This window comes from Melospiza georgiana, chromosome 9, assembly GCF_028018845.1.
Source record: "Melospiza georgiana isolate bMelGeo1 chromosome 9, bMelGeo1.pri, whole genome shotgun sequence".
NCBI lineage: Eukaryota > Metazoa > Chordata > Aves > Passeriformes > Passerellidae > Melospiza > Melospiza georgiana.
In genome coordinates, this window is record NC_080438.1 from 31,316,678 (window position 1) to 31,343,392 (window position 26,715).

At 51.5% G+C, this 26,715-nt stretch overlaps 1 protein-coding gene across 2 annotated transcripts in view; it reads right to left on the reverse strand.

Annotated features, from left to right (window-relative positions):
• The window catches only part of NEGR1 (neuronal growth regulator 1), a 156,496-nt gene that overhangs the window by 48,197 nt on the left and 81,584 nt on the right, over positions 1-26,715 (reverse strand). For both annotated transcript variants that reach the window (XM_058030643.1, XM_058030642.1), the window contains exons 3-4: positions 22,765-22,890; positions 15,828-15,959 (exon numbers count right to left, since the gene is read on the reverse strand). In XM_058030643.1, coding sequence (XP_057886626.1) covers positions 15,828-15,959; positions 22,765-22,890 — 258 coding nt within the window. The remainder of the gene's footprint in view (positions 1-15,827; positions 15,960-22,764; positions 22,891-26,715) is intronic.

Consider the following 26,715-nt stretch of genomic DNA (forward strand, 5'->3'; position numbering starts at 1 on the left):
GAGCTTGGTGGTGGCCACAGGAACACCTTCAGCCCCAGAGCAGCAGGGCTGCGTGACCCCGACCCATCCCCACCTCCTCCAGGTGCAAACCCCAAGGGATGGGATGGGAATGTCTCACTGAGGCACAGGGAGTCTTGGAGAGGCTATTTCCACACCTGGAAACAGGTGCACACCAGGTTTTACCTGAGTGTGAGTCGATTATGGATCGGGGCAGCTATCCCAGCTCTGTAGCTGAGCTTTGCTGTAATTACAGTAAACTGATTTGTTACCCCACCAAATCGCTTTGTAAATCTGAAACACTCAACGACTGAGCACCGCTAAGCCCTTGTGCAGCCTTATCTCTGCATCCCTGTCCTTTGCACTGCCTTCTGCATTGCCAAATCCTCTGTGGATCATCCCAGACCCTTCTGAGGGATTTCCCTTTGTGTGCTTTGCCGTGGCAGTGCCCGCATCCAGCTCTGCAAAGGCTCCTGTGCCCAAATCCCCCTGCGTTAGCCATTCCTTGGGAGGTGGTCACTGAAACAGGTGGGGATGTTCTCTGTGGCCCTCAGGGCAGTGACAGCCAGTGTCCCCTCCCAGCAGGGTCTGTCCCACTCTGCAGGAAGGGAATCTGCTGGGAACACAGCTGCCATGGCCAGGCACAGCAAACACAGCCCTCAGCTCAACCCCTGATTTTAACCAAACTGGGAGGGGGAGTTTCCCCTGGGGCTAAAGCAGGGCTGCTGCTCCCTCCTCCATCCTCCCTCACAAGCCTCTCAGCCCTTGCCTCCAGCCTCCTCATGCAATGACTGCAGCAAACCAATCCATAAATCCATTAGCTTTCACCCGGGAACATCAACGACTGAAGGGGATAATACATGCATAAGCAATTTGCGTGACTCCTTCATAATCTGCATAAGAAGAAATACAGATTGTTTTTGTCACTCCATAAAATCAACAGGGACAGGTGAAACATTCCGACTCCTTCCCCAGGCTGTGTCGAAGATGTGACCCCTGGAGGAGCAATAAGAGATGAGGAAGGCCTGAGTCACGTCCCAAGCCCTGCTCCTCAGAGGCACCACCTTGCTGCTTCCCCCTGGGCCTGCTCACCTTCCCCTTGCTGTTTTGGGGATATTTCTGTCTTGCTTGGCTGGCTGTTCTTTACACAAAGGCAGAACATCCCTGACAATGTGTTTCAGGATGAGCTGGTGCATAAAGCCCTGCAGCTTTCTGCTGCTTCATGGGCAGCTGGGATGGGGATGCCAGCTGCATCCCAACTCCAAATAACAATTCCAGGCTCTGCTGCTGGCTTGGAAACTACTGGAAAACTTCTGAGGAGGAAATTTTCTCAGATCTCCCTTTGAGGAGGATTTCAGCTCCTGTTTGTTCGGAACAAGAATGGAAATCAATGTTCCCTGCTCCAGGAAATCCCTGGTTAGTACAGGCATGGAAACACAAAGCGGAGATTGCTGGAGCCACCATCTCCTGGATTTATCACTGTCAGCTTATTTTATGGCTTCTACTCCAAAGACAAACTGTGGGGTGCAGCTGTGCTCCTGGAGCTCTAATTAAGGAGCCAGAAATCCATCAGCCCTGCAAGCCTGAGCAGCTGCAGGTGAGATCCCAGACCTGCTGCTCACCTGCCCAGGGCTGCCCTGAACGGGCAGAGACAAGCACAGGGAGCAGAAATGTGGTTAAAGAGAAGCTGGGGCTGAAGGGAGCAGCGAGACCCCAGCTCCAGCCCTCCCTCACACCCCACAGCTGGAGCATCTCCATGGCAGGTGTGATGGAGGGATTGATTCCTGCTGGCACCCAGCACAAGCAGCAATAAACACCAGCCAGGAAATCACACCCCGGCTCAGGGATGGGCAGCGGGAGGGAGGAGGGCTGGAAGGGAGGGCTGAGGGAGGCTGCAGGAGGAGGGAAGGGGTGCCAGCCCCCCACACCTCCCAGGGCAGTGTTACCCAGACAAATCAACGGCCGAGAGAGACACTGCAATAAAACCTAACGGGGATCTTAACAAGCGAACCTGGCGTAAAACTAATAATTTAAAATGTATTTGTCATTTCTGGGTCCGCTAAATAACGGTTAAATAAAATGACAGAGGGAAAATGCGATTATCCGTGTCTGTCGGCAGCGCCGGCTCCTGTGACTCAGATCCGGAGGTTTCTGTCCCCACAGCGGCTCCTTGTTCAATCCCCTCCCGTGGCTCATCCCTGCCGAGCAGGGCACTTCAAACCGAGCCCAATTCCTGCCTTGGAAATGAGTTACAGGAACTGCTGGGCAGCGATTTCCCCGCGGGCTCTAAGTGCCTTGCTGGGAAAGGCTTTTGGGGTGGGGGCTGGAGCCGTGCAGGGCATCCCCATGTCCTGCATGTCTGTCTGTCCCTGCGACACGGCGGGCGGGGACTGCTGCTGGCCACAGCTCACATTTACTGTCCCCAAAACACAGATCTGTGCACCCCACAGCAGGGGCTGGGCAGGAGGCTGGCAGAGGCTCGAAGGGTGCAGTTTACTGCAGCCCTGAGACACATGAACAGTCTCTGTTTCGCCCGCACGCTCAAAGAATGAGTCGGAGTTCTTCATTTCTCGGTCTCAGAGTTGTTTATTGTATCTTATCTATAAAAATTTTTCTCCTGCCCTGCCGAGGTCCGTCCGGCTGGACAATTCCAGGCATACTGACTGCCCCCGGGGCGGTGTTATCTCTTTATACTACAAACTATATATGACATATTTATAATTACAAATTTTCCAATCACCTATGTTAGACAGTGAGCTTCTACTCTAAACCAATCCAAAAGTGCCAACATCACTGCAGAAAATGGAGATAGAGAAGAAGGAGGAGAAAGGCTGGACACACCCAAGTCCCTCCATCTTGTCCCCAAAACTCTTATTCTAAAAACCCCAAAATCTACTTTTTCACCCAGTGATAATTTTATTATTACACTACTTAAACTTCTGTGGCTTTCAGGTCCTCATACAAAGCTGGTAACTTGCTCCATGAGTCATAATCAAACCCACAGGTGTTCTGGGCTCTGACAGCAGGGAGGAGAGCTGGGCTCAGCGCGCCCCAGAGCTGGTGCCAGGTGTCCCCAAGGGCTCGGTGTCACACCTGGGACCCACACAGGTGTCACCCCACGCAGAGCAGTGCCCAGGCCAGGCTGAACGGGACCTGGGCTATGGACGGGGTCCCTGCCATGACAGGGGTGGGATGAGATGGGATTTAGGGTCTCTCCCAACCCAACCAGCCCCTGGCTCTCACTCTGCATCTCCCCAACACCTTTGCATGGAAACCCAAACTTAGCCCCTGAGGTTCTGCTCCAAACCAGCCCAAAGACCTGTTGGACCTGGTCCCATCCCAACTATTTCCATTCTGCTTCCAAAGGTCTAAAAGAAGAGTCAGACCCATGGCATTCCAGGCCATGCAATCAAAACCAGCCCAAAGACCTGTTGGACATGGTCCCCAAAACCAGCCCAAAGACCTGTTGGACATGGTCCCCATCCCAATACCTCCATTCTGCTTCCAAAGGTCTAAAAGAAGAGTCAGACTCATGACATTCCCAGCCCAGGCAATCAAAACCAGCCCAAAGACCTGTTGGACATGGTCCCCAAGACCAGCCCAAAGACCTGTTGGACATGGCCCCATCCCAACTATCTCCATTGTGCTTCCAAGTGTCTAAAGGGAGAGTCAGACCCATGGCATTCCCGGGCGCAGGGAATGCTCCAGCCCCAGCCCCAGCAGGTTTCCTCTTTTAACATTTTAATGAGCTTCGGGACTTTTAGGCACATTAGTTATGTTGCCCTAATTACTCATTATAATTCTAATGTGCATTTTATATTTAATTACAATGCTTATAAAGATTTGGTATGGACAGTAAATTATTATAACTAGCATGTGCATAATGATTACGAGCTGAATTTATTAACTTTTACACGAGCATTCAGGGCTGGAAACTTCCAATTTCACCTTTTGAGCCCCCATATTGTCTGATTAAACCAACATATCTGTGGCATTAATTGTAAATGTCAAGAAAAAAAAAAGATCTTTTATTTTCCCTGTTTTCATCAGCTTTTAATTTGGCATCCTAATGCCATCTTTTGTTAGTGAAATTGCTTTCCAGGGTGTTAAGATAAAAAATTCCAGGTAAGAGAGCAGGTTTTCTGAGATGTGTTTTGTGCTCAGAAGAACAGATATCAGCGATATTCAAATATATTCTTTTCTGTATACGCACCCTCCGAGTGTTTTACCAACGCAGTAACAAGCCAGACAGCGTTACTTGTACTTTAAATAATTAAGATGGGCTTTCGACACTCTGGATTATTTAATTTTTCTAATTTATTCAGCGCAGCAGCCCTCCCTCTGCCCAGATTAATGGAGTGGTTCCATAATGGCTCCTCGTGTCAGAACCTTCTCTGCCGTGCAGAAACATTGGAGAGACACGGCTGGAACAACCACTGGGCTCAGCAAGTTGCAGGCTGATTTATTCCAGCTTTTCTCTATCACTTATCAGCATCTGGACTCGCTGCCATCCTGACACACACATTTCCATACATTGTACATGCAAACACAGGAGATGGGGTAAGAATTCAGTTCTGGATGGAACACAGGGGCTCTTTTGAGCTTTTTGATGAATACCAGGCTGGTTTGGGTTGGGAGAGAGCTTAAATCCCATCCCATTCCCACCCCTGCCATGGCATGGACATCTCCCAGTGTCCAGCCTGGCCTTGGGCACTGCCAGGGATCCAGGGGCAGCCACAGCTGCTCTGGGAATGCCATCCCAGCCAGGAATCCCTTCCCATGTCCCCAGTAAATCTAAATGTGCCTTCCTTCAGCTTTGCCTTTCCCACCCAGGCCTTCCCTTTACCAGCCCTGTACTTTCAAGGTGGATTAATTGAGCAATGGTGCCATCCCCTCATGGATTAATTGAGCAATGGTGCCATTCCCTCATGGATTAACTGAACAATTGTGCCATCCCCTCCGGAGAGAGCAGCCTCAGGCATTCCCTGATGGGATCTGGGATGTCACAGGGATGTCACAGGGATGTCACATCTCCTCCCTCAGTCCAGCTCATGGATTGCACTGGAGCCCCCAAATCCCTGCCTGCTGAGCCATTTCTGGGTTTGGACAGGAAACCTCTCTGAGGGGCTGGGCACAAAGCTCATAACCCACGGGTGATTGGTATGTGGGTGGAAAACATCAGAGTGGCGCTGAGGGGCAGGGACAGGACAGTGCCACAGAGCTGTGCCAGCCTGCAGGGAGAGCCGGCCCTGGGCCTGGCAGGGAGCCCACACCAGGCCCTGCCTCGGCTGCTTCCCTCCCTCCCTCCGGGGAAGGTACAGGCAATGGCCTCCAACGGCTTCCAGGAATTACTGAGTGCATCTTTTGGCAGCAAAGCTGGGGAGAAGATGAACTGCAGCAAGCTGGTGGCTTTCCAAGCAAAGAAAGCTGGGAAGCAAGGAGCCAAGTCCCTGAGGGCAGGGGGGGAATGCAGGCAGAGCCCTGCTGCAGCCCCACGGCCAAACCACCCTGGGGGCACCTTCCTGGGCATAGGGACACTGCTGGGGTCCCCCTGCACAGTGCCCCTGCCATGGCACAAACCAGCCCAGGGCACCTTCCTGGGCATAGGGACACTGCTGGGGTCCCCCTGCACAGTGCCCCTGCCATGGCACAAACCAGCCCAGGGCACCTTCATGGGACAGGGACACTGCTGGGGTCCCCCTGCACAGTGCCCCTGCCATGGCACAAACCAGCCCAGGGCACCTTCATGGGACAGGGACCCTGCTGGGGTCCCCCAGCCCCAAACACCCGGCTGGGGCCTGGCTGTGCCCCCCAAACCCAGCACGGCCACCAGCACACACCTGTGCCCACCCTGCAGCTCCCTGATGGATTTATTGGGATCACACCTGGGGTCGCAGTGAGCATGGGGCTCCCGGAGGTGCCCCACACACTGGTTACCCACAGCAAACCTCCTGCTGCGGGGCCAGGCAGCGCTGGGCACAGCTGGAGCTCCCCAGGTGCAGGGGACAGAGGGAATTTGGCCCAGCATGGCTGCAGGAGGGGATGCAGCACTGAGCATGCAGCATGGCAGGGAGGAGGAACCAGCTCCAGCGCCGCTCTGCCATGGCCAGGCTGGCAGCAATCAGCCAGAGCTGCAGCAAAGCAGAGCAGGGGATGGTGAGACTGAGCTGGAAGACTTTGCTTGAGGGACATGTCAAGGTGCTCTCGCTCTTTTCTCATTTTAGAAGCTGACAGGGTGAGTGCTGACACCTGGACAGCAGCACCTGCCTAAGCCCTCAGGATCTTCCCTTCCCTTCCCTTCCTGGGAATTTTGGGGTCTCTGAGGTGCTGGGATAATAAGCACCAGCCCAAATTTCTTCACTGGTTTCTGTGGATAAACAGGTTGTGTTTAAACTGAAATCCATTCCTGAGCACAAAGGGGGAAATGAGGAATCCCACCCTCGTTATCTCCCAGCAGTGGTGGAACCCCCAGACCCACGCTGAGCCACTAAAGCAAGGACAGGGCTGCACTGGGGTTTGGGTAGAGCTCAGGAGCAGAGGCAGAGCTTTGGGCAGCACAGGGCTCCCATCCAGCTCGCTGAGATTGCATCCAGGCAGCCAGGTGAGCCCGGCGCTGCTGCCGAGGCCAGCACTCATTACTGCCGATAATAAATGCAAGCATAAGTCACAGTTAGCACTGAACAGATTGTTTGGGGTTGCAAAGACAGCAGCTGTCACAGCTTGACAGCTTTCTTGTTAGTGAATCAGCTTTCCTGACAGTCTTTTTGATTGAAAACCCCTGTTCCCTGACAGAGTGTTGGAGCTGATGTACATATGTAGCTCATGAAGAATGAGAGGGAGCCATGAAAGGTCTCGAAGCTCTCGCTCTGTATTAAAAGGAGTTCAGTTTGCATAGAGGGAGGGCTGGGCTGCGCTCCCCAGCTCTGCAGGGAGGTGACAGGGACAGGGAGGTGACAGGGACACGGCCACAGCCTCAGGGGCTCTCTGAGAGCAGGAAGGATTTCACGCTAGGTAGGGTCTGTGGTGTCACAGACAGCTTCTATGGAAAATCCTCTCCTTAGGATTGTTCCTCCTGAGAAGCTGGGAGGCCTCAGGAACAAAATGCAAACAATGGTTATCTGCTGCTGTGGGATGCAACAGGTGCATCTGGGATTGGGCTCATGGGGTTGTTTCTAATTAATGGCCAATCACAGTCAGCTGGCTCGGACAGAGAGCTGAGCCACAAACCTTTGTTATCATTCTTTGCTATTCTTAGCACAGCTTTGTTTTAAACCATAAAAGCAAGAGGGGACTTCTCAAAGCTCCTGTGGCTCCCATCTGCTGCCTCCACCACACCTTTGCCACCACAGCAAGTACTTGAACCCCAGGAAAAATCAGGCCGTAATAATGTCTTTACAGCATATTCCTAGTGCAGAGCCATTTCAAACTGCAATTACTGGGATAAAAAAAAAAAAAGAAAAATAAAATATCAAGGGATGGGAAGTTGCACTCGGCTGACACTGCTCAGACCTGGCTTTTTGTGGCCCCAGCAGCTGCTCTCAGACCCCTCTGACCATCACCTCAAAGCTCTGCAAGGGACAGGAGCCCTCAGCCTGGCCCCACAGCAGCCAGGCACAATGCAATCACAGGCAGAAATATTGCTCTGCACTCTGTTGACTATTAGGAAATATTTTAAGTAATTGTTTTTTGCTGAAGAGTGATCTGGGCAGGGGAACACTCCTGGAAGCTGGAGAGCTCTCCATTAATTTTGGCTCTAGCCCGGAGTCTAACACAGCTCTGCTCCAAATTGCTGCTTCCAACGCAGCAGCTCTTTGGAGATGACTCATTTCCATTAAAGGCTCCATTTCCAGGGCTGTATTTTCACTGGTGGTTAAAGTGGGATCACCTGGAGGCCGGGTCTGGCAGGGGGAAAGGCACCGATCCCACCTGCTGCAGGCAGGGCTGGCTGCCAGGGAGCCCCTGCCCAGCCCTGGGGGCTCCACAGCCCCCAGATGGGACCCCCAAATGGGACCCCAGCACCTCTGGGATGGGGGGAGCTGCACACAGAGCCTTCAGGGGGCCAAAGCCCTGGGGGGAGCACTGGCACAGACAGCTTTTATGGAATATCCTTTCCTTGGGATTGTTCCTCCTGAGAAGCTGGGAGGCCTCAGGAACAAAATGCAAACAATGGTTATCTGCTGCTGTGGGATGCAACAGGTGCATCTGTGATTGGTCTCATGGGGTTGTTTCTGATTAATGGCCAATCACAGTCAGCTGGCTCGGACACAGAGCCAAGCCACAAACCTTTGTTATCATTCTTGGCTATTCTATTCTTAGCCAGCCTTCTGATGAAATCCTTTCTTCTATTCTTTTAGTATAGTTTTAATGTAATATATACCATAAAATAATAAATCAGCCTTCTGAACCATGGAGTCAGATCCTCGTCTCTTCCCCAATCCAAGAACCCTGTGAGCACCATCACAGGAGCTCATTCCTGCTGCCCCCAGGAGGGGTCCAGCAGACTCAGATGTACAGAGGTGTCCAGAGCCCCACTGGAACCTTCCTTTAGCTTTAAAGTGACAGCAAGAGCAGGGCAGCAGATAAAACCTCCCAAAAACCCTTCTGTGCATTGTCCTGCCCACAGATCCAGGGGCTGGTGCCACACTTTCACCAGCCATGGCCTGAAAGCTTCACAAAGGTGTCTTTGTAAAAACCAGCAATACACTGATTACAGCATTTTCCACCCATTTTGGGGCAGTGTCTCATGGCTGCTCCATCATCTCACAGAATCAGGTGGGGAATGATCTCCAAAGTCACCGAGTCCCAGCTGCGCCCTGTCCCCAGCCCAGAGCTCTGAGGGCACCTCCAGAGATGGGCACTGCAAACCCCCCTTTCCATGGGGAACATTCCCTGATACCCAACCCACCCTGCCCCAGCTGCCTTTGAGGCGTTTCACATTTCCCAGGCTCTGCCCTGCATTGGTGTGTGACTCTGAACTCCATATAAATGTCAGCAGCTCTCCTCACAGCTCAGGCACACAGAACAATCCTTTTCCTCTCCTCAGTCACTCTCAATCCTTTTCCAGCCCAAAACCAAGGACAACATTGCGACTCCAGCCCCAAAAAGTGCAAACAGGGAATGGGGGAGAGCAAACTGGGAGGGTGGGACTGCAGAACCTGGAGCTGGGATTGGACAGCGAACCCCAACATGGAAATGGAATAAAACTTTTACAAGTGTGAAAACTCCTGACTTGGGGTTGATCTTGGGTGTAGCCCTGGCCAGGCCCTTGCACTGCCCAAGGCGTGTCCTTTGAAGGCCTTTATTTAATAAATCCCCACTTTGTGCCCGTAACTTTGAGATGGTGATGCTCTCAAGGCATCAAAGGTCCTGGCACTCTGAGGACAGCAGCCCTCACTGTCCTGGCACACCTGTCCCACCCTGGCACCGCTGGCTCCCAACCAACGCCTCCTGGCAGAGCAGCAGAGGCTTCTCAGGCAGGTGCAAACCATCTCCTTATGTTCCAGGAGATGTGAGCCCTCACCCTGCAGCTCCTGTGGCTCTGCCAAACCCCTGCAAGGAGCTGTGCCAGCACAGCCAGCAGGGACAGCAGCAGCAGCAGCCCTGCCACACGAGCAGGGATGGCCAGGGGATCTGCAGGGATCTGCAGGGATCTGCAGGGATCTCCAGGGACCTGCAGGGATCTCCAGGGAGCCACCCAGAGCTGGCAGAACCCCTGCACAAACCATCCCCCCAAAGAAATCAATGGGAATTCAAGAGCCAAACTGCGCTCCAGTCCCAAACCTGAATGACTGCTTTAATCTGACTCCTGAAATGTTAATAAAAGCACCTGAAGGACATTAAATGGCAACCACTGCTTTATAGGACACTTCCTTCCCCACCAGTTGAGGGAAATGTTTTCTTCAAAGCAGCAGCATTGCTCCTCACCAAGCAATTGAGGTGACTTTAATTGCCAGAGCAGCTCTCATGGAATTGGTGTGAGCTGTTTTCCATTGTGTTGCTATGAGATAGCACATCACACAGTTCACATAGGTTTTCAGCAATGAGGCCAGCTTGCAAATGAGCTAAATAACAATTTAGTCCTAATGGTGACCAAAAATAACAAGACAAAACCCAAAAAGCAAAAAGAAAAAATAAAAACTTCAACTGATGACATTGTGCATTAACAAAATCTCCAATTTATAGGATTGCAGGAATTCTCCAAAGACCTTTATCTTATGTAAAAAACCAAGAACCCAAGCCTGTCATTTGCACTGGTTTCACCTGAAATATTTTGCTGGCAGCCCTTGGCTGGGGCTGCAGCCAGAGCCAGCCCTGCTGGCCTTGATTTGAACACAGCCTGAATTTACCCCAGGGCTGTGCTGCCCCTTCCCCTCCCTCAGCCCAGTGGGCAGCTCGGTGCTCCCAGCCTGTGCCCACAGACACAGCCCCGGGTGATTCCCTGCTCCAGCTGGGTGGGATGTGCTGCAGGAAAGGTGTCCCACACTCTGTAAATGCAGCAGGGCCTCCAGTGTGAGCTCTCAGGGTGCAGCAGCTGCACAGGGTCCCATCTGCACAATCAGGGTGGTGTGGAGCGGGAGCGAGCCAGGAGCTGGGCTGGGCTGAGAGGAGAACACACAGCCTTCCAGGAGAGCCTGCACAGCCACAGGAGAGCCTGCACAGCCACAGCCATCCCAGAAAAACCTGCACAGCCACAGGAGAGCCTGCACAGCCACAGCCATCCCAAAACCACCTGCACAGCCACAGGAGAGCCTGCAGAGCCACTGCCATTCCAGGAGAGCCTGCACAGCCACAGGAGAGCCTGCACAGCCACTGCCATCCCAGAAAAACCTGCACAGCCACAGCCCTCCCAGCCTGGCTATGGTGCCACTGTCCCATGCAGGAGCCACCCTCTGTCCCCAGCAATGTGCCACCAGGTTGGCACTGTCCCACGCAGGAGCCAGCCCTGTCCCCACCCAGAGCAGCAGCCCAGCTCCAGCTGTGCTCTCCTGCAGATGTGTTTGGGTGGGACGAGCAGCAGGGAGGGCACTGCACTGCCCAGGGCTGCAGCAGCCAGGACAGAACCCCAGACACAGGGGCCAGCCCTCTCAGCTGCCTTCCCACAGCACCCCAGAGCCTGCGTGCACCCAGGGCAGGCTGGGGCTGTGCCCTGGCACAGCTGGCACGGGCAGGGGCAGGGCTGGTGCCTGGGCATGTGCCCAGCAGCACCCACACAGCCCAGAGCAGGGCAAACCCCACTGGGCACTGGGCACTGGGCACTGGGCACTGAGCCCCTGCTCTGCTCCATGGAGAGCACCAGCCACGAGCAGAGTGCCAGGAGCCCCCAGTGCCACTCAGTGCCCCCAGTGCCACTCAGTGCCCCCAGGGCCACTCATTCCCCTCTGCAATGCTGCTGAGCCCTGGGGAAGCAGCAAAACCCCTGGCAGTGAGGCTTGGCTCCTAAAGCCAGGACTGACCTTAACCCCAAAGCCCAAAATCGGGGATGTAAACATGGAGCAGCAAATCAGGAGCCATTAAAACCAGAAAGAATCAGAGTTCTTGATTTCTGCTTCAAGAGAAGCCTCCTCCTCCTCCCCTCTCTTTTATTAAAGTGGGAATTAAAATTAAATTGCTCAGAGCAATTTTATACTTGGTGCCAAAGCAGAGGAGGACTGAGACCTCCAGAAAATATGTGGGCTTTGCCTTCACACTTAATAATTTAACCGAGGCAATTTTCCTTCTTGGATCCAAACTCAAGGCCCTGCCCAGGAAATGCCGGTCCCGGGTCAGGAACGGGGCACACCTCCTGGGCAAAGCCTCAGTGCCATGTCCAAGGGACTGGCAGCCCAGCAAGCCCCAGGTCCTGCAGGGCTCTTCCCCAGGAGATTTGAGGTTACAGATTTAATTAGGCCGGCGTGGCTCGTGCGGGATGCCTGATTTCAAAGTAAAATCGCAGCATTATCCATAATGTTATGCAAAGCACCATAGCAACAGCGAGGAGCCTTCGAAGAAATGCTAATGAGGGGAGAAATGCTAATGAGGGGAGAAATGCTAATGAGGGGAGCTGTTCAGCACAGCCCGGCCTGGCCAAGCGAAAACAAACGCCCCACTTAAAATTCCTAACGAGAACTCACACATGCCTGCACCGGCAAAACCCCACTGCCAGAAATGCCTTATCCAAGCATCCCAGAGAAATTCCTGATCAAACCATCCCAGAGGAATTCCTGATCAAACCATCCAAGGGAAATTCCTAATCAAACCATCCCAGAGGAATTCCTGATCAAACAATCCCAGAGAAATTCCTGATCAAACTATCCCAGAGAAATTCCTGATTGATCAAACAATCCCACAGGAATTCCTGATTGATCAAACAATCCCAGAGGAATTCCTGATCAAAGCATCCCAGAGAAATCCCTGATCAAACAATCCCAGAGAAATTCCTGATCAAAGCATCCCAGAGAAATCCCTGATCGATCCAAGCATCCCAGAGAAATCCCTGATCAATCAAAGCATCCCAGAGCAATCCCTGATCAATCCAAGCATCCCAGAGAAATTCCTGATCGATCAAAGCATCCCAGAGCAATCCCTGATCAAACAATCCCAGAGAAATTCCTGATCAAACAATCCCAGAGAAATTCCTGATCGATCAAAGCATCCCAGAGCAATCCCTGATCAATCAAAGCATCCCAGAGAAATCCCTGATCAATCAAAGCATCCCAGAGGAATTCCTGATCGATCCAAGCATCCCAGAGGAATTCCTGATCAATCCAAGCATCCCAGAGCAATCCCTGATCGATCAAAGCATCCCAGAGGAATTCCTGATCAATCCAAGCATCCCAGAGCAATCCCTGATCGATCAAAGCATCCCAGAGGAATTCCTGATCAATCCAAGCATCCCAGAGCAATCCCTGATCGATCCAAGCATCCCACGGGAAGGGCTCAGGCCCTGCCTCTGTAACAGACCCCCAAACCCCACCTTGGGCTGGCTGAGAGCTCCTGGAAGGGCTGGGGCATCCCAGGGAATGAGGAACCGGCTCCCAGCACACAGCCAAGGCTCCTGAGGCACAGGAAAACCCGATGAGGTTGGGAATAAAGCTCCCAAAACCCAAACTGAGGTGATTTGCTGGACAGAAAGCACGTGCATGAAAAGGGAAGGGCTAAATCACAGAATCTGCTGAGCTGAGGGATCCATGGGATCATGGTCGGCCCTGAGCCCTGCACAGGACACCCCCACAAGCTTTTCCTGAGAGCATTTCCAAAATCATCCCAAAGACAGGATTTCACCAACCCAGTGACCCCAACCCTTTGGCTTGTGCCCCAGGTTAGGACAAGGCAAGAACAACGCAGTGAACACCTGGATAAACCAAACTGATTCGAGCTAAGTCAGCCCAACGAGCTTCAGAAACTCCCCAAAAGGCTGCATTAAGCAATGCAGGGCTGCAGGTGAGTCCTGGGCAGGCAGCGCAGCTTTGCCAGGGTGAAGCAGTGCCAGGCAGGCAGGGAATGCTGTGACAGGGGGGCAGAGCACCTGCAGCACAGTGAGGAGAGCAGCTTGGCCAGCAGGATCCCAGGAGGGACTGGGCCAGCCCAGCACTGCAGCTGGGTCTGGGCTCAGAGTGCCTTCAGGGGGGCACGGGCTGTGCCAGGCCCTGCTCTCTCTGCTCTGCCCTGCTGCCACCTGCTCTGCTGGGCAGGGCTCAGGGACACACAGCCGGAGCCGAGAACCCCAAAACCACCCAGGGAAATGGAAAATGTAGCCTGAAAACTGGACAAAACCACCCAGGAACATCCTTTCCCTCCCCAAAGCCACCACTGGAGCTTGATTCAGTCAAGTCTGACAGCTCCGGCTGCAACAGAGCTGTCCAAGGTACAATTACAGGCAAACTGACCCTTAACATGGATTATCCTAACAAAAGGGAATTCTGCAATGCCACTCCGCTGTAAACCCACATTTTCTATTTATTTAGACAGCTGACACTTTGAAATAAATGCAAATAAATGCCAGTTTCCTGAGGCACACATCCCATTCCTCATCCCCTCGCTGTGGCCTCAGCTCTAGTGGAAATTCTAGGATTTAGCAGCTGCCTTTGATATTTTTTCAAGCATGACAGTAATAGAGCAGGAGAGAACGAGCACAGTGACAGCAGCACCTGGAGAGTTTCAGACCAGCTTTCAGATGACACATTAAATCCACACACTGGTTCATTCAAAGCAGGGTTCAATATTATAATCTATAAATCAGTATTTGCTTTGCAAAATGTAATAGAAAATGCTAATAGGATTTACTTGTGAAACGAAATTGGATTACATCTTATCTCTTTTAACTTGATTTGGTGGAGCATTCCTTCAGCACCAACCAGCAGCTCCAATTGCTCCTCTCCTTTTCTGCCTCCCCCAGACATTTGGGATTCAGGCAGATTCTCAGGCCACCCTTCTTCCAAGGGAAATTAGGGAGGGCAGACACAAACTGAGTAGAAAATGCAGCTGCTGGTGTACGGGGCAGTGTAATGAACCCCCTGTAAGCCATTAGAGGCACCACGTGTGCCAGGAGCTCCGTGGTTGTGCAGGGCTGGAAGCTGCCCAGCCCAGAAACCTGAAATTCACAGAGTCATTTACACCTGGGCACTTTGTGTCCCTGCCTGGGTGGCTGAGCAGCCTCTGTGTGCCGTGAGCATCCAGGTGCCAACAGCTCCCTGCACCAGGAGGGGAGCCCTGGCATGGCACCAGGAATAGTCATGGAATGGCACCAGGAGCGCAATAATTGAATGGCACCAGGAGCACCATCATGGACTGGCAGCAGGAATACAGTCACAGAATGGCACCAGGGGTGGGTGAGAGCAGCAACAGAGGAAAAGAACTCACAGAATTTGCTTAGGTTGGAAAAGCCCCCCAAGACATCAAGTCCGAGCTTCCCCCAGCACTGCCAAAGCCACCACTGACCCACATCCATCCACAGGCACCAAATAAAAGGAATTTCTGGGGGCAGAGCCTTGCTCTTACCAGTTTGTTGTGGAAATGAAACTCTACTGCACTGTCCCCTGTGCCCCAGGAGCCCTGGAGCACCATCCAGCTCCTCCAGAAATGTCACTGCACCGTCCCCCGTGCCCCAGGAGCCCTGGTCCTACGAACCAGAGCAGTGTGGGCAGCAGGGAATGCCCAGGTGACAGCAGTGGCCCCACAGTGACAGGGCACGAGGGGCTTTGCTCTCACAGCAGCTGGGACGGGGCCTCTGGGGGAGACACAACGCTGACATCTCATATTTGTGACCAATAAAGTGCCACAGCGACTCCAAAACCAGAAACAAATCACACGCTGGGTAATTGAGGTTAACCAAAGAAAACTGTCAGAACAAACAAGAGAAAGCATTCACATCGTCGTGCCTGAGTTTTCTCACATGTTGGAGGGAAAAAGAACATTTCATATCGTGCTGAGTGCTCCATCAGACTCAGACCCAAGCTGAGAGCACCTCCCTGGTGTGGAGATCCCAGCAGGGCAGAGCTGCTGGTGGCACCAGCACCCATCAGGTCCCCACAGCAGGGTCCCTCTGTCCCTTCTCAGGGAACAGCTCACACTCCATGGAGGTCAGGCCCAATCCAGGGACCCAAACAGAGCTTCTCCTCTCCTCACATCACCTACAGCATCATCACCACAAGAAAAACCAGAGAGGGCCCAGCCCAACGTGCAGAGCAGCCACCAGCAGCTGCTCGGATCATCGCCCAGAGCGGCAGTCTGGCTTGGTGACACCTGGGTGACAGAGCAGAGCCCCCTCAGCCGCTGTGACCAGCCAGCAGCTCCAGCCTGCTGCAGCCTCTCCTTGTGCACCACAGCAGGCAGTAACAAACGGCAGCACTTACAGTTGACTGTGACTTTGACTTTCCTCACGTCGGGCACCGAGACGTCGTTCTCTGCGCTGCACTCGTACTCGCCAGCCTGGTCCCTGGTGATGCCGTAGATGTCCAGGTACTGCCCGCTCTCAAAGGGCTTGGCTGCAATGAGATAGCCACAGGAGGGGATTACTGCAGGCTGGGCACACGGCCCCTGAAACCCAACACGTGCACAGCAGCCAGAGTTTGACACGCTCGGCCACTGCAGCAGCCCCAGCCCCAAGGGCAGCTGTATTGAAGTGAAGGGGACTAAACTCTCCACACAGGTGACAGCCCCAGACTCCTGGGGCCAGCCAGAGGCTCTCTCCTGACCCAGCTCCACAGAGAAGCTCAACAGCCCCGAGACACACCAGGGTAATTTGCACCTGATGGGTGCCACAGAACAGAGCTGGCTGCCCCAGAAGTGTCCCAGGCCAGGCTGGACAGGCCTTGGAGCACCCTGGGACAGGGGAAGGTGTCCCTGCCATGGCAGGGTGCACAAGATGAGCTGTAAATCCCCTCCAAACCAGCCCAGCACTGCACCCTTCCTGCCTCCAGAGCTCAGCATCCCTGATGGTTTGCAAAACCCAGCCTGCCCTGCAGGGTGGAGCAAAGCCAGCCCAGGGCCAGCTGCAGGGACCAAAGCCACTCCTAGGGCAGCTGATCCCAGCCAACAATTAACTGGATCCAGTAATTAACAGCTCTCCTTGTCCACAGGACCCAGAGGAATGGGGTCTGGGTGTCACACAGGAATAAGGACAGTCCCTGAGTGATTGCCAGGACAGGCAGAGATCTCCCTGCTGGGAGAGACACACAGAAACATTGGTGTGTGTGCCTGCTCCGTGCCCTGGAACACACTGGGAATTGTTCCCAGCCAGGAACGCTGACCCAGCTCAAATGGAACCCATCAGGAATTGTTCCAGAACACTGGAACCCATCAGGAATGGTTCCAGAACACTGGAACCCATCAGAAATGGTTCCAGAACAGTGACCCAGCTCCAGGAACACTGGAACCCACTGGGAATTGTTCCAGAACACTGGAGCCCATCAGGAATTGTTCCAGAACACTGGAACCCATCAGGAATTGTTCCAGAACACTGGAACCCATCAGGAATTGTCCCAGAACACTCACCCAGCTCCAGGAACACTGGAGCCCATCAGGAATTGTTCCAGAACACTGGAACCCATCAGGAATTGTCCCAGTACACTGACCCAGCTCCAGGAACACTGGAACCCACTGGGAATTGTTCCAGAACACTGGAACCCATCAGGAATTGTTCCAGAACACTGGAACCCATCAGGAATTGTCCCAGAACACTGGAGCCCATCAGGAATTGTTCCAGAACACTGGAACCCATCAGGAATTGTCCCAGAACACATCTGCTCCCCCCTGACAAGGGCAGAGGCGCTTCCCCAGCTCCCGAAATCCCAGCCCCTACCATTCCCACCTGGCAGGGAGTGTTTGGTGTCCCTCACCTGGAGCTGCTCCTGCTCCCAGCTGTGCTCACAGCCTCTCCATGGCCAATTTTCAGGTTTGGGTTCCTCACAAGGCGCTCACCACACCACAAACCCCAAAAAGATCAGTGCCATCATTACTGCAGCGTGGCTCTCACAGCAGCCACCACCACAGGTGCTGGAAATTATAGGTCTGAGGGTTTAAAAGCCTTGCTGGAAGTGTTCTCCCAGCCTGAAAGCCTTTAATTGGCTGTTAATAACTGTGCCTTGGGGAGCAACCCACGAGGGCAGTGGGGACAAGGCAGGGCTGTTACGTCCTGGCCATCAAGGGTGAATTATTGGTGCATCTGCACAAGCCTGGGCTTGGCTGCCTCTGGAAAGAGGGGAAACGTTGGGTTGGCTCTGATAATTGGAGCTCTGGACATATCTCCTGAGACCCACACGCTGCTCCTTCAAAAGCGCAACATTTCTCAGGTAAAAATGAGCTGATATCTGTGGGAATGAGCTCAGCCTGCATTTAAAACTCTCATTTTCATTGCATTCTATTAGTTATTAATGAGTTCATCTGCTTTTATTGAAAAGCAAGAAATGCTTCCCATTTATCATAAAACTGTCAAAAAGAAAAAGATCCTGCTCATTTCTGCGGCACACTTTTGGGCAGTTTTAGTTTGTGTCTCACTTAAGATTTTGATCTCACTCTTGTCCCTCAGTTCCTCCACAAAGCCCCAATTATTTGACCATTTTAGCTGGAGTATTCTTCTCCTGACAAGTGTATTTAAAGAGAATTCTGTAAAGGATTTCAAGAAGGCCAGAGGATTTCTAGGAATGCCTTTAATTGTTCCTGAAGGGATGCTCAGAGGTCTGCAATGTCCTGGTAGAAAGGGCCCGTTTGGAGGGACACCCCAGCTGCAGGGGAATGTCACCTCACCAGAGCAGTGGCTCTGGATGTCACTGAACTGGAGCCTGATACCAACCCTCCCGAGGCCGGTACCTGCCAGTCCCGTTAAAAGGAAAAGGCCAAAATCCCACAGCTGAGCCCACAGGACGTGGCCTTTTCCACACAGAGCTGTGGCTTGGGAGGCCGTGCTGGGAGTGATTTTATTGCTGATCCACAGGCAAAGGGAGGAATCCCACCCAGCCGTGTCTATTGGGGCTCTGCTGTCTTTAAGCTGTTAATTAATGCCCGTGTTGGATAGCAGGCACCATTGATTTAATGACAAGCCATGCCTTCACCAGCTGAACAATCCCTCCAGGATAAGCAGCGGGCCATGAAATTCTTATCAAACACTCATAAAAACCCTGAGCTCCCCGAGAGGCTGCAGGAGGGCTGACCCAGGCAGGGCACCAGCAGGGCCCCATGAATGCTACTGCTCCCAGCAAGGGCTGCTGGGGGAGCCAAGGCCACCAGAGCCGTCCCACTGTCACAGACAACCTTTATGGAAAATCCTTTCCTTGGGATTGTTCCTCCTGAGAGGCTGGGAGGCCTCAGGAACAAAATGCAAACAATGGTTATCTGCTGCTGTGGGATGCAACAGGTGCATCTGGGATTGGGCTCATGGGGTTGTTTCTAATTAATGGCCAATCACAGTCAGCTGGCTTGGACACAGAGCTGAGACACAAACCTTTGTTATCATTCCTTCCTATTCTATTCTATTCTTAGCCAGCCTTCTGATGAAATCCTTTCTTGTATTCTTTTAGTATAGTTTTAATGTAGCATATAATAAAATAATAAATCAGCCTTCTGAAGCATGGAGTCAGATCCTCGTCTCTTCCCTCATCCTGGCACCCCTGTGAGCACTGTCACAGTCCCACGTCCCAGGGAATGCAGGTTTTGGGTGTTTTCCAGGGCATATTGCTCATCCATGCCTCCAGCTGACCAGAGCTTCCTCCAAAGGTGTGCCCATGTGCCTAACATTTCTCCTTTTTAATGTTAAATTAAAATACTAATTTAATGTTAATATTTTAAAGGGGGCAGAGCAGCTCCTCTCTGCTCAGGGATCCACAGTGCACAATTGATCTGGTCTGGGGGAAAACAACACCAACATCCTCCCCAGCAATACCTGCTCCCTGCTTGGGAGTCAGCAAGAAAAAAGAACCAAGCCAGAAACTTCCTTCTAAAACTTCCAGCTTTAACGCCATCTGTAAGCAGGAGAGGGAGCATTTGAAGGGTTGGCCCTCTGTACACAGGCAAAGCCCTGGAAATCCGATAATAATTCCTGTCAGCTGGGGATTTGCAGGCTGGAGATGCAGGCTTGAAGCACTGGCACTCCAGCAGAGCCCTTCTCCTCTCTGCCAGGGGCAGGGGGGCTCTGGCAGGGCCGGGTTTGCTGCTCGGGATTCGGGGAGGCTTTGCTCAATCCCTGCCTCAAAGAGCAGCACCAGGCTCTGGTGGGACACGGCAGAGCTGCAGTTCTGCCCTGGCAGAGCTTCATCCTTTAGCATTCTGCCTCCATTGCTAAACTATCGATGCTGCACTTTGCTGGGAAATGTCAGAACAAAATAAGTAATACCTGCAATTTATTCGGGTGACATTTCAACAATACAGATTTGGAGATTACAACCCGCAGCCCGGCGCTGTTACGCTGAGTAGGGAGATTTGCTGGATTTACATAATGGGGCTGTGTAATGAATATTTATAGATCGCCAGCATTTACATAATGACTGCAAGTTAAACATGCACAATAAAGATTCTGGGCCAATAATTTACGGACTAAGTTTAAAAATCACCTTGAAATGCATTTTATTTTTATTCCTACGAAAGGTTCAATTTATCTCTTGTTCAGAAAAATTGAATCCGACCTCATGCGAGTCGAGGCTGTGTTGATGTAAATCATGATCATATCCTGGAATTAGTCTACATTGAGTCATTTGTATTCAGAGATTTCAGTTCCTTATCTTTTAGCAGCAGCTTTGACAAACAATTTGAGAATATTCTAAATATGCTTGGTTAATATAATTTAGTGCTGGATGGGAGATGCGCTGCCTGCCCGGGAGCCTCATTAGTGCCGCTGGGAATTACAGCCAGAACGGGCAGGAATTAGCAAGTGCAGATGAGGAGAGGGAGGAGAGGAGCTGTGGGCAGAATACCAACGCCACAGGGCTCTCAGATTTCTCCCGGCTTGGTGGAGCCAGGCTGGGTTTGCTGGGAGGGCTGCGCTGCACCTGTGGTGTGTGTACACCTGTGCACACCTGTACCTGTGTGCCCTGGGCACTGAACCTCCTCTGGGCACACCTCAGCCCCTGCCAGCCCTTGCTGCCACGTTTCTCTCCACAGAGAAAAGCAAGGCACAGCTCTTCCCAAGCGTTTCTGAGATTCACGTTCTCTGAGAAAGGGAAAACACAGTTCTTATCACTGTGCTGTGCCAAAGCAGAATGCAATGTGGAGGTTGTTTATCCAGTGGTGGTGTTTTATTTCCTTGGCTATCAGGGCCAGCTGTGTGTGTGTGTTGGGAGATTCTGGGCAGTGTGTGCAGAGCGAGTGCTGGGCAGACCCAGTTTAGATGAAATGTATATAGTATAGAATAATAAAGTAATTAATTTGCCTTCTAAAATACCCATGGAGTCTCCTCATCATTTTCTCGCCTTCGTCAGAGTCACTTTGATTTACATGAGCACTGGGCTTGCTCCCTTCACATCCAACAGGATTTCTGAGCCCTTTGGAGCCTGTGCTCTCCCTCCCCAGCCCCTGCTGTGTCTGTGCATCCCCAGGGCACAGAATCCCACATCTGGCATGGTGGAAATGTCCAGAGTGGGCTTGGATGGGGTTGGGAGCAAGGAGCCCATCCAGGGGGACACTGACAGCCCCTCTGAGTCCCTGCATTAATCTCCACAGGTTCATTTGGGTTGGGAAGTGCCTCTGAGCCCCTGGATGCACCTGGCCGTGTCCCCAGGTGCCACCTCTGCATTTATTTATTTTTCCTGAGCTCCAGATGAGGATGCTCTGCTCCCCCTCGGCCCCTGCTGCAGCCTGAGTGCAATAATTCTCCTTTTCTCTCCTCCCTCTCCAGAAGCATCACCCCAGCTCCTTCCTGCAGCCACTCAAATGCTTTAAGCCATTAATCCAAAGTATCACCAGGGTTTCCAATAAAATTTTATTTGACATTTAGTTAAAATCCATTTTCTGCTACAACTGAATTTTTCCTCTAGTCCCTTGATGGACACTTCAGGCCGAATTCATTGTCATTGTTTTAAAGGTCAGAAGTGAGGGTTTTTTCCCAGATCTTGCTTTGTAAAGCCAACTGTTCCTCGGGATGATGAGAGGCCGTGGCAGCCCACGGAACCCTTCTGGTCTGTAATTACAGGATTTACACAGGCTGGGGGAGCGGAGCAATCCCTCGCTGCAAAGCTCTCAGTGCAAAATCCCAGCGACAGAGGCAGGGCCTGGGACAGAGCTGGGGAGGACAAAACCCTCATTGCCAGGGCAGGGATCTCCCCATGGCCCTGCTTTGCTCACGGGGAGCAGCTGCAGTGGCCCTGACATTGGCCAAACCTTTCCTTTCAGTGTGCTACGAGGAGCCAAAGGGATGCACGGAAATACCCAGCAGCAGGGATGCTCTCAGTTCCCATTTTTTTCACAATTTTTTACATGCATCATTTAATTCATTCAGCAAAACCATTCTGATAAACTGGAACCATGGAATTTCCTGAGGGAGGGACCCACCAGGACCATAAATCCCAACCCTGACACCCCAAAAATCCCACCCTGTAGCAGTGGAAGAAATGAGAATAAACCAAACCTACTGCATGGCCTGTTCCTGTGTTTAACTCTAATTTCCCATTTCTAGGGAGCCCCGTGTGCTCTTCATCTCATCCTAGCTGGGATTTTAACTGGAATTGTTTGATCCATGACTGTGATTACAGCACATGCAGGGACATCTATCCATATTTAGGGTGCTCTGTCCTCATTCCTGTGTTGTGGTGATGCCTTCAGCTTGTTTTCCAGACTCTGCCTTGCACTGGTGTGTAACTCTGAACTTCATATAAATGTTGGCAAGGTCTCCTCCCAGCTCAGTCACACAGAACAATCCTTTTCCTCTCCTCAGGCTCACTCTCAATCCTTTTCCAGCCCAGAACCAAGGGCACCGCTGCAGCTCCAGCCCCAAAAAGTGCAAACAGCACGGAATGGGGGAGAACAATCTGGGAGGGTGGGACTGCACAACCTGGAGCTTGGACACTGAACCCCAACATGGACCAAAACTTATAAAAGGGTGAAAACTCCTGACTCAGAGCCCAGCTTGGGTCCATCTTGATGTAAAGCCCTGGCCAGGCTCTTGCACTGCCCAAGGTGTATTCTTCAAATAATATTCTTCTTTAATAAATCCCCACTTTATTCCTGTACCTCTGCCCAGCTCTGCTCCAGGAGCCCCTCAAGGCACCGTCCCAGCCCTGCCAGCCCCAGCGCAGAGCTCACTCAGGGCACAGGGGTGGCACAGCCCCGGTGCTGCTGCCCCTGTCGCTGTGCCCAGGCACTCACCAGAGGGGGAGATGTGTCTCCAGGAGATGGAGGGCTCTGGTTTCCCCGTGGCCAGGCACACCAGGGTGACGTTGCTGCCCTCGTTCACCACGATGTCGCTGGAGATCCGGAATATCTTGGGGGACACTGCAACGAGAGGGACAGGGCTGTTAGCGGGCTGGGGCCACCAGCAGACGTGTTATGGAAAATCCTTTCCTTAGGGTTGTTCCTCATGAGAAGCTGGGAGGCCTCAGGAACAAAATGCAAACAATGGTTATCTGCTGCTGTGGGATGCAACAGGTGCATCTGGGATTGGGCTCATGGGGTTGTTTCTAATTAATGGCCAATCACAGTCAGCTGGCTTGGACAGAAAGTCCAAAACAGAGCCTTTGTTATCATTCTTTCCTATTCTATTCTTAGCCAGCCTTCTGATGAAACCTTTTCTATTCTTTTAGTATAGTTTTAATGTAATATATATCATAAAATAATCAATCAGCCTTCTGAACCATGGAGTCAGATCCTCATCTCCTCCCCAATGCAAGAACCCCCTTGAACAGCATCACAGGGGCCACCAGCAGGGACACAGCACACACAGGGCCCAGGGGACATTGCAGAGCCTCCCCTGGGTACCAGACCCCACAAGCAAAAGCAGCATTTTCCTGTGGGTGTGCAGAGCAGCATTTTCCTGTGTGTGTGTGTGCAGAGCAGCATTTCCCTGTGTGTGAATGCAGAGCAGCATTTCCCTGTGTGTGTGTGAATGCAGAGCAGCATTTCCCTGTGTGTGTGAATGCAGAGCAGCATTTTCCTGTGTGTGTGTGTGCAGAGCAGCATTTCCCTGTGTGTGAATGCAGAGCAGCATTTCCCTGTGTGTGTGTGAATGCAGAGCAGCATTTCCCTGTGTGTGTGAATGCAGAGCAGCATTTTCCTGTGTGTGTGTGTGCAGAGCAGCATTTCCCTGTGTGTGAATGCAGAGCAGCATTTTCCTGTGTGTGTGTGAATGCAGAGCAGCATTTTCCTGTGTGTGAATGCAGAGCAGCATTTTCCTGTGTGAGTGCACAACAGCATTTTCCTGTGTGTGTGCAGAGCAGCATTTCCCTGTGTGTGAATGCAGAGCAGCATTTCCCTGTGTGTGTGCAGAGCAGCATTTTCCTGTGTGAGTGCACAACAGCATTTTCCTGTGTGTGTGCAGAGCAGCATTTCCCTGTGTGTGAATGCAGAGCAGCATTTCCCTGTGTGTGTGCAGAGCAGCATTTTCCTGTGTGTGTGTGAATGCAGAGCAGCATTTTCCTGTGTGAGTGCAGAGCAGCATTTCCCTGTGTGTGAATGCAGAGCAGCATTTCCCTGTGTGTGCAGAGCAGCATTTCCCTGTGTGTGTGCAGAGCAGCATTTTCCCGTGTGTGTGAATGCAGAGCAGCATTTTCCTGTGTGAGTGCACAACAGCATTTTCCTCTGTGTGTGCAGAGAGCTCCTGGAAGATGGATGCTCCTGCTCAAGGCAAGGCTGAGCTTGCTCCTGGCAGTTTGCAAAGGAGACAAAATTGGGTTTTTCTGGTGCTTTTAAAAATTAATGATGCTGTTCCAGCCACTCTGTGTGCACCTGGAGGATCGGAGCTGCTCACAGAGAGGACTAAACCACATTTATTGTGTTGTTTCCTCCTGCTTTGGGGCTCCTCCATTCCCCTAACCCAAGTGCTGTCCAACTGGGCTTTCTCTCCCTGGTTTTGCTGAAGCCACGAAGATCTGACCACAGGAACTGTGCAGGCTTTTGCTGCATTCTGGGGCTTCCCACCAGGAACTTTCCAGTCTTTCTGAGGGGAGATTGGAGCTGTGACATGGTAGAAGGTGCAGAATTTTCCAGACTTACAGAGCGCAGATTAAGTGATTTCCTCTTAAGTACGAGCTTTGTTCCATTCCTAATTGACTGGGCTCTCCTTTAATCTGGGCTTTACAGTGAGGAAATTAAATCAAAGCTCGTTGAGGATGTCTGTAAGTCCTGTTACAGTGACACTGAGCAGGTCACAGCGCTGATGCATTTCCAAAGCAGAATTAGACAAGGGATGGATCTGCGAGGTCCATTAATTAAAATAACCCCCAAATAGGCGGGGAGCTGCAGCCCTGCTGCTGAGTGTAATCCTGTCAGATGACACAAGCCATGCAGTCTGATCTGGGGCTGATGGCAAACCGTGGATGTTATTATTGGCAGTGATTTCCCAGGAACACCGTCCTGCCAGGGATAGAAATTGGCTCCCACTGCATTTCTGGAGCCTCGCAGTTTGAGACAAATCAGGATTTCTGCTGTATCAGTATGCTGCTAATTTTTCTGCTATTTACTGCCTGATAGGGATCATTACATTCAGATCACTAAAATCTGCGGAATTTATTAATTACGCCTCCAATATGCGTGCGGCATCACAATGGAATGTTAATATTTATTAGGAATTTAAAAATGTTTGTTTTGCATCCGTGTTTCTTCCCACACCTCCGAAGACTCTGATCTAGGAGCAGATTTGGCATTTAAAATCTGCTCTGCTGAGCCTGGAGTGCACATTAAACCCATCACAGAGCGAGTCCCCACTTCAGCAGCTCATGCCTCCCACCCAGATCACGTGGAGCTGAGAAGGTCAGGGGAAAAATTAAATAAAGCAGCAAATAAACATTTATTCAGGAAATGGATTAACAGAAGGCCAGAGAAATGAGATAATAAACAAGGGGGAGAGAGGAATTAAACTCCCAAGGAAATTTGGTGCGGGGGTCCAGCATGGAAAGTGCTTTGCAGTCATTTGGCTTTTTCTTTTTTAATGTTAAATTAAAACATTAATGTTAATGTTAGTGTTTTAAAGTAAACCCTTCCCTTTTTGTGCAATGTTTTTAATCTAAACCTTCCCTTTTTGGACAGGGGGTGTGACCACAGGCTGGGGAGCAGCTGCAGGAGGAGGCTGAGGGAACCAGGGATGCTCAGCCAGGGGAAACGAAGGCTCAGAGGGACCTGGGCTCGCCTGGCTCCAGGATTTACAGGGTTAAAGCAGCTGGAGACCCCTCCCCAATGCAGCCCAGTGTGTTGGGAGGGGTTGGAGATTTTAGTCAGGGATGTGGCTCAGGAGGTCCTGGATGGGCTGACAGCCCCCAGTTCCACAATTCCACAATTAATTCCGAGATTCCTCTATTAATTCCACAGTGAATGTCACAATTCCACAATGAATTCCACAATTCCACAGTTCCACAATGAATTCCACAATTCCATAATGAATTCCGCAATGAATTCCACAATTTCCCAATGAATTCCACAATTCCATAACGAATTCCACAATGAATTCCACAATTCCCCAATGAATTCCACAATCAATTCCCTCCAGCAGCCCGTCCTCGGCAGCAGCAGGAGCTGCCCAGACCAATTCCAAAATTAATTTCACAATTCCTCAATTAATTCCACAGTGAATTCCACAATGAATTCCACAATTCCACAATAAATTCCATAATGAATTCCACAATCAATTCCACAATTTATTCCCCACTGAATTCCTCAATCAATTCCCATCCATCCCTGCCCTCTGGGATTCCCTGTGTCCTGTCCCTCCATCCCTGCTAAAATGAATCCTCACCTGCCTGGCAAACCCAGGCACAGTTTCCATCCTCAGCCCTGGAAACAGCACTGATCCCCTGAACACTGAATGCCACACCCCAAATCCCTGATTTCAAGCTAAAACCAACCCTAAACATCTCCAATAATCATTTCCAGCAAACTCCTTTGTGTGGTTGAACATCTTGCATCCTAAGTATCGATCATAAAAAAAGATAATTGTGCTTTTTAGGGTAGTAATGTTTTTTATCAATACTTACTGAAAATTGCTCTGTTTTTTCTACTTTTTATATAATTTTTTTCATTCCATACTCAGATGAGCTCAATATTTGCAGAGCAGTGCAATGCCCCCACCACAAACAGCATTTCCAGACTGTGCTGAGCATGGGTTTAAAT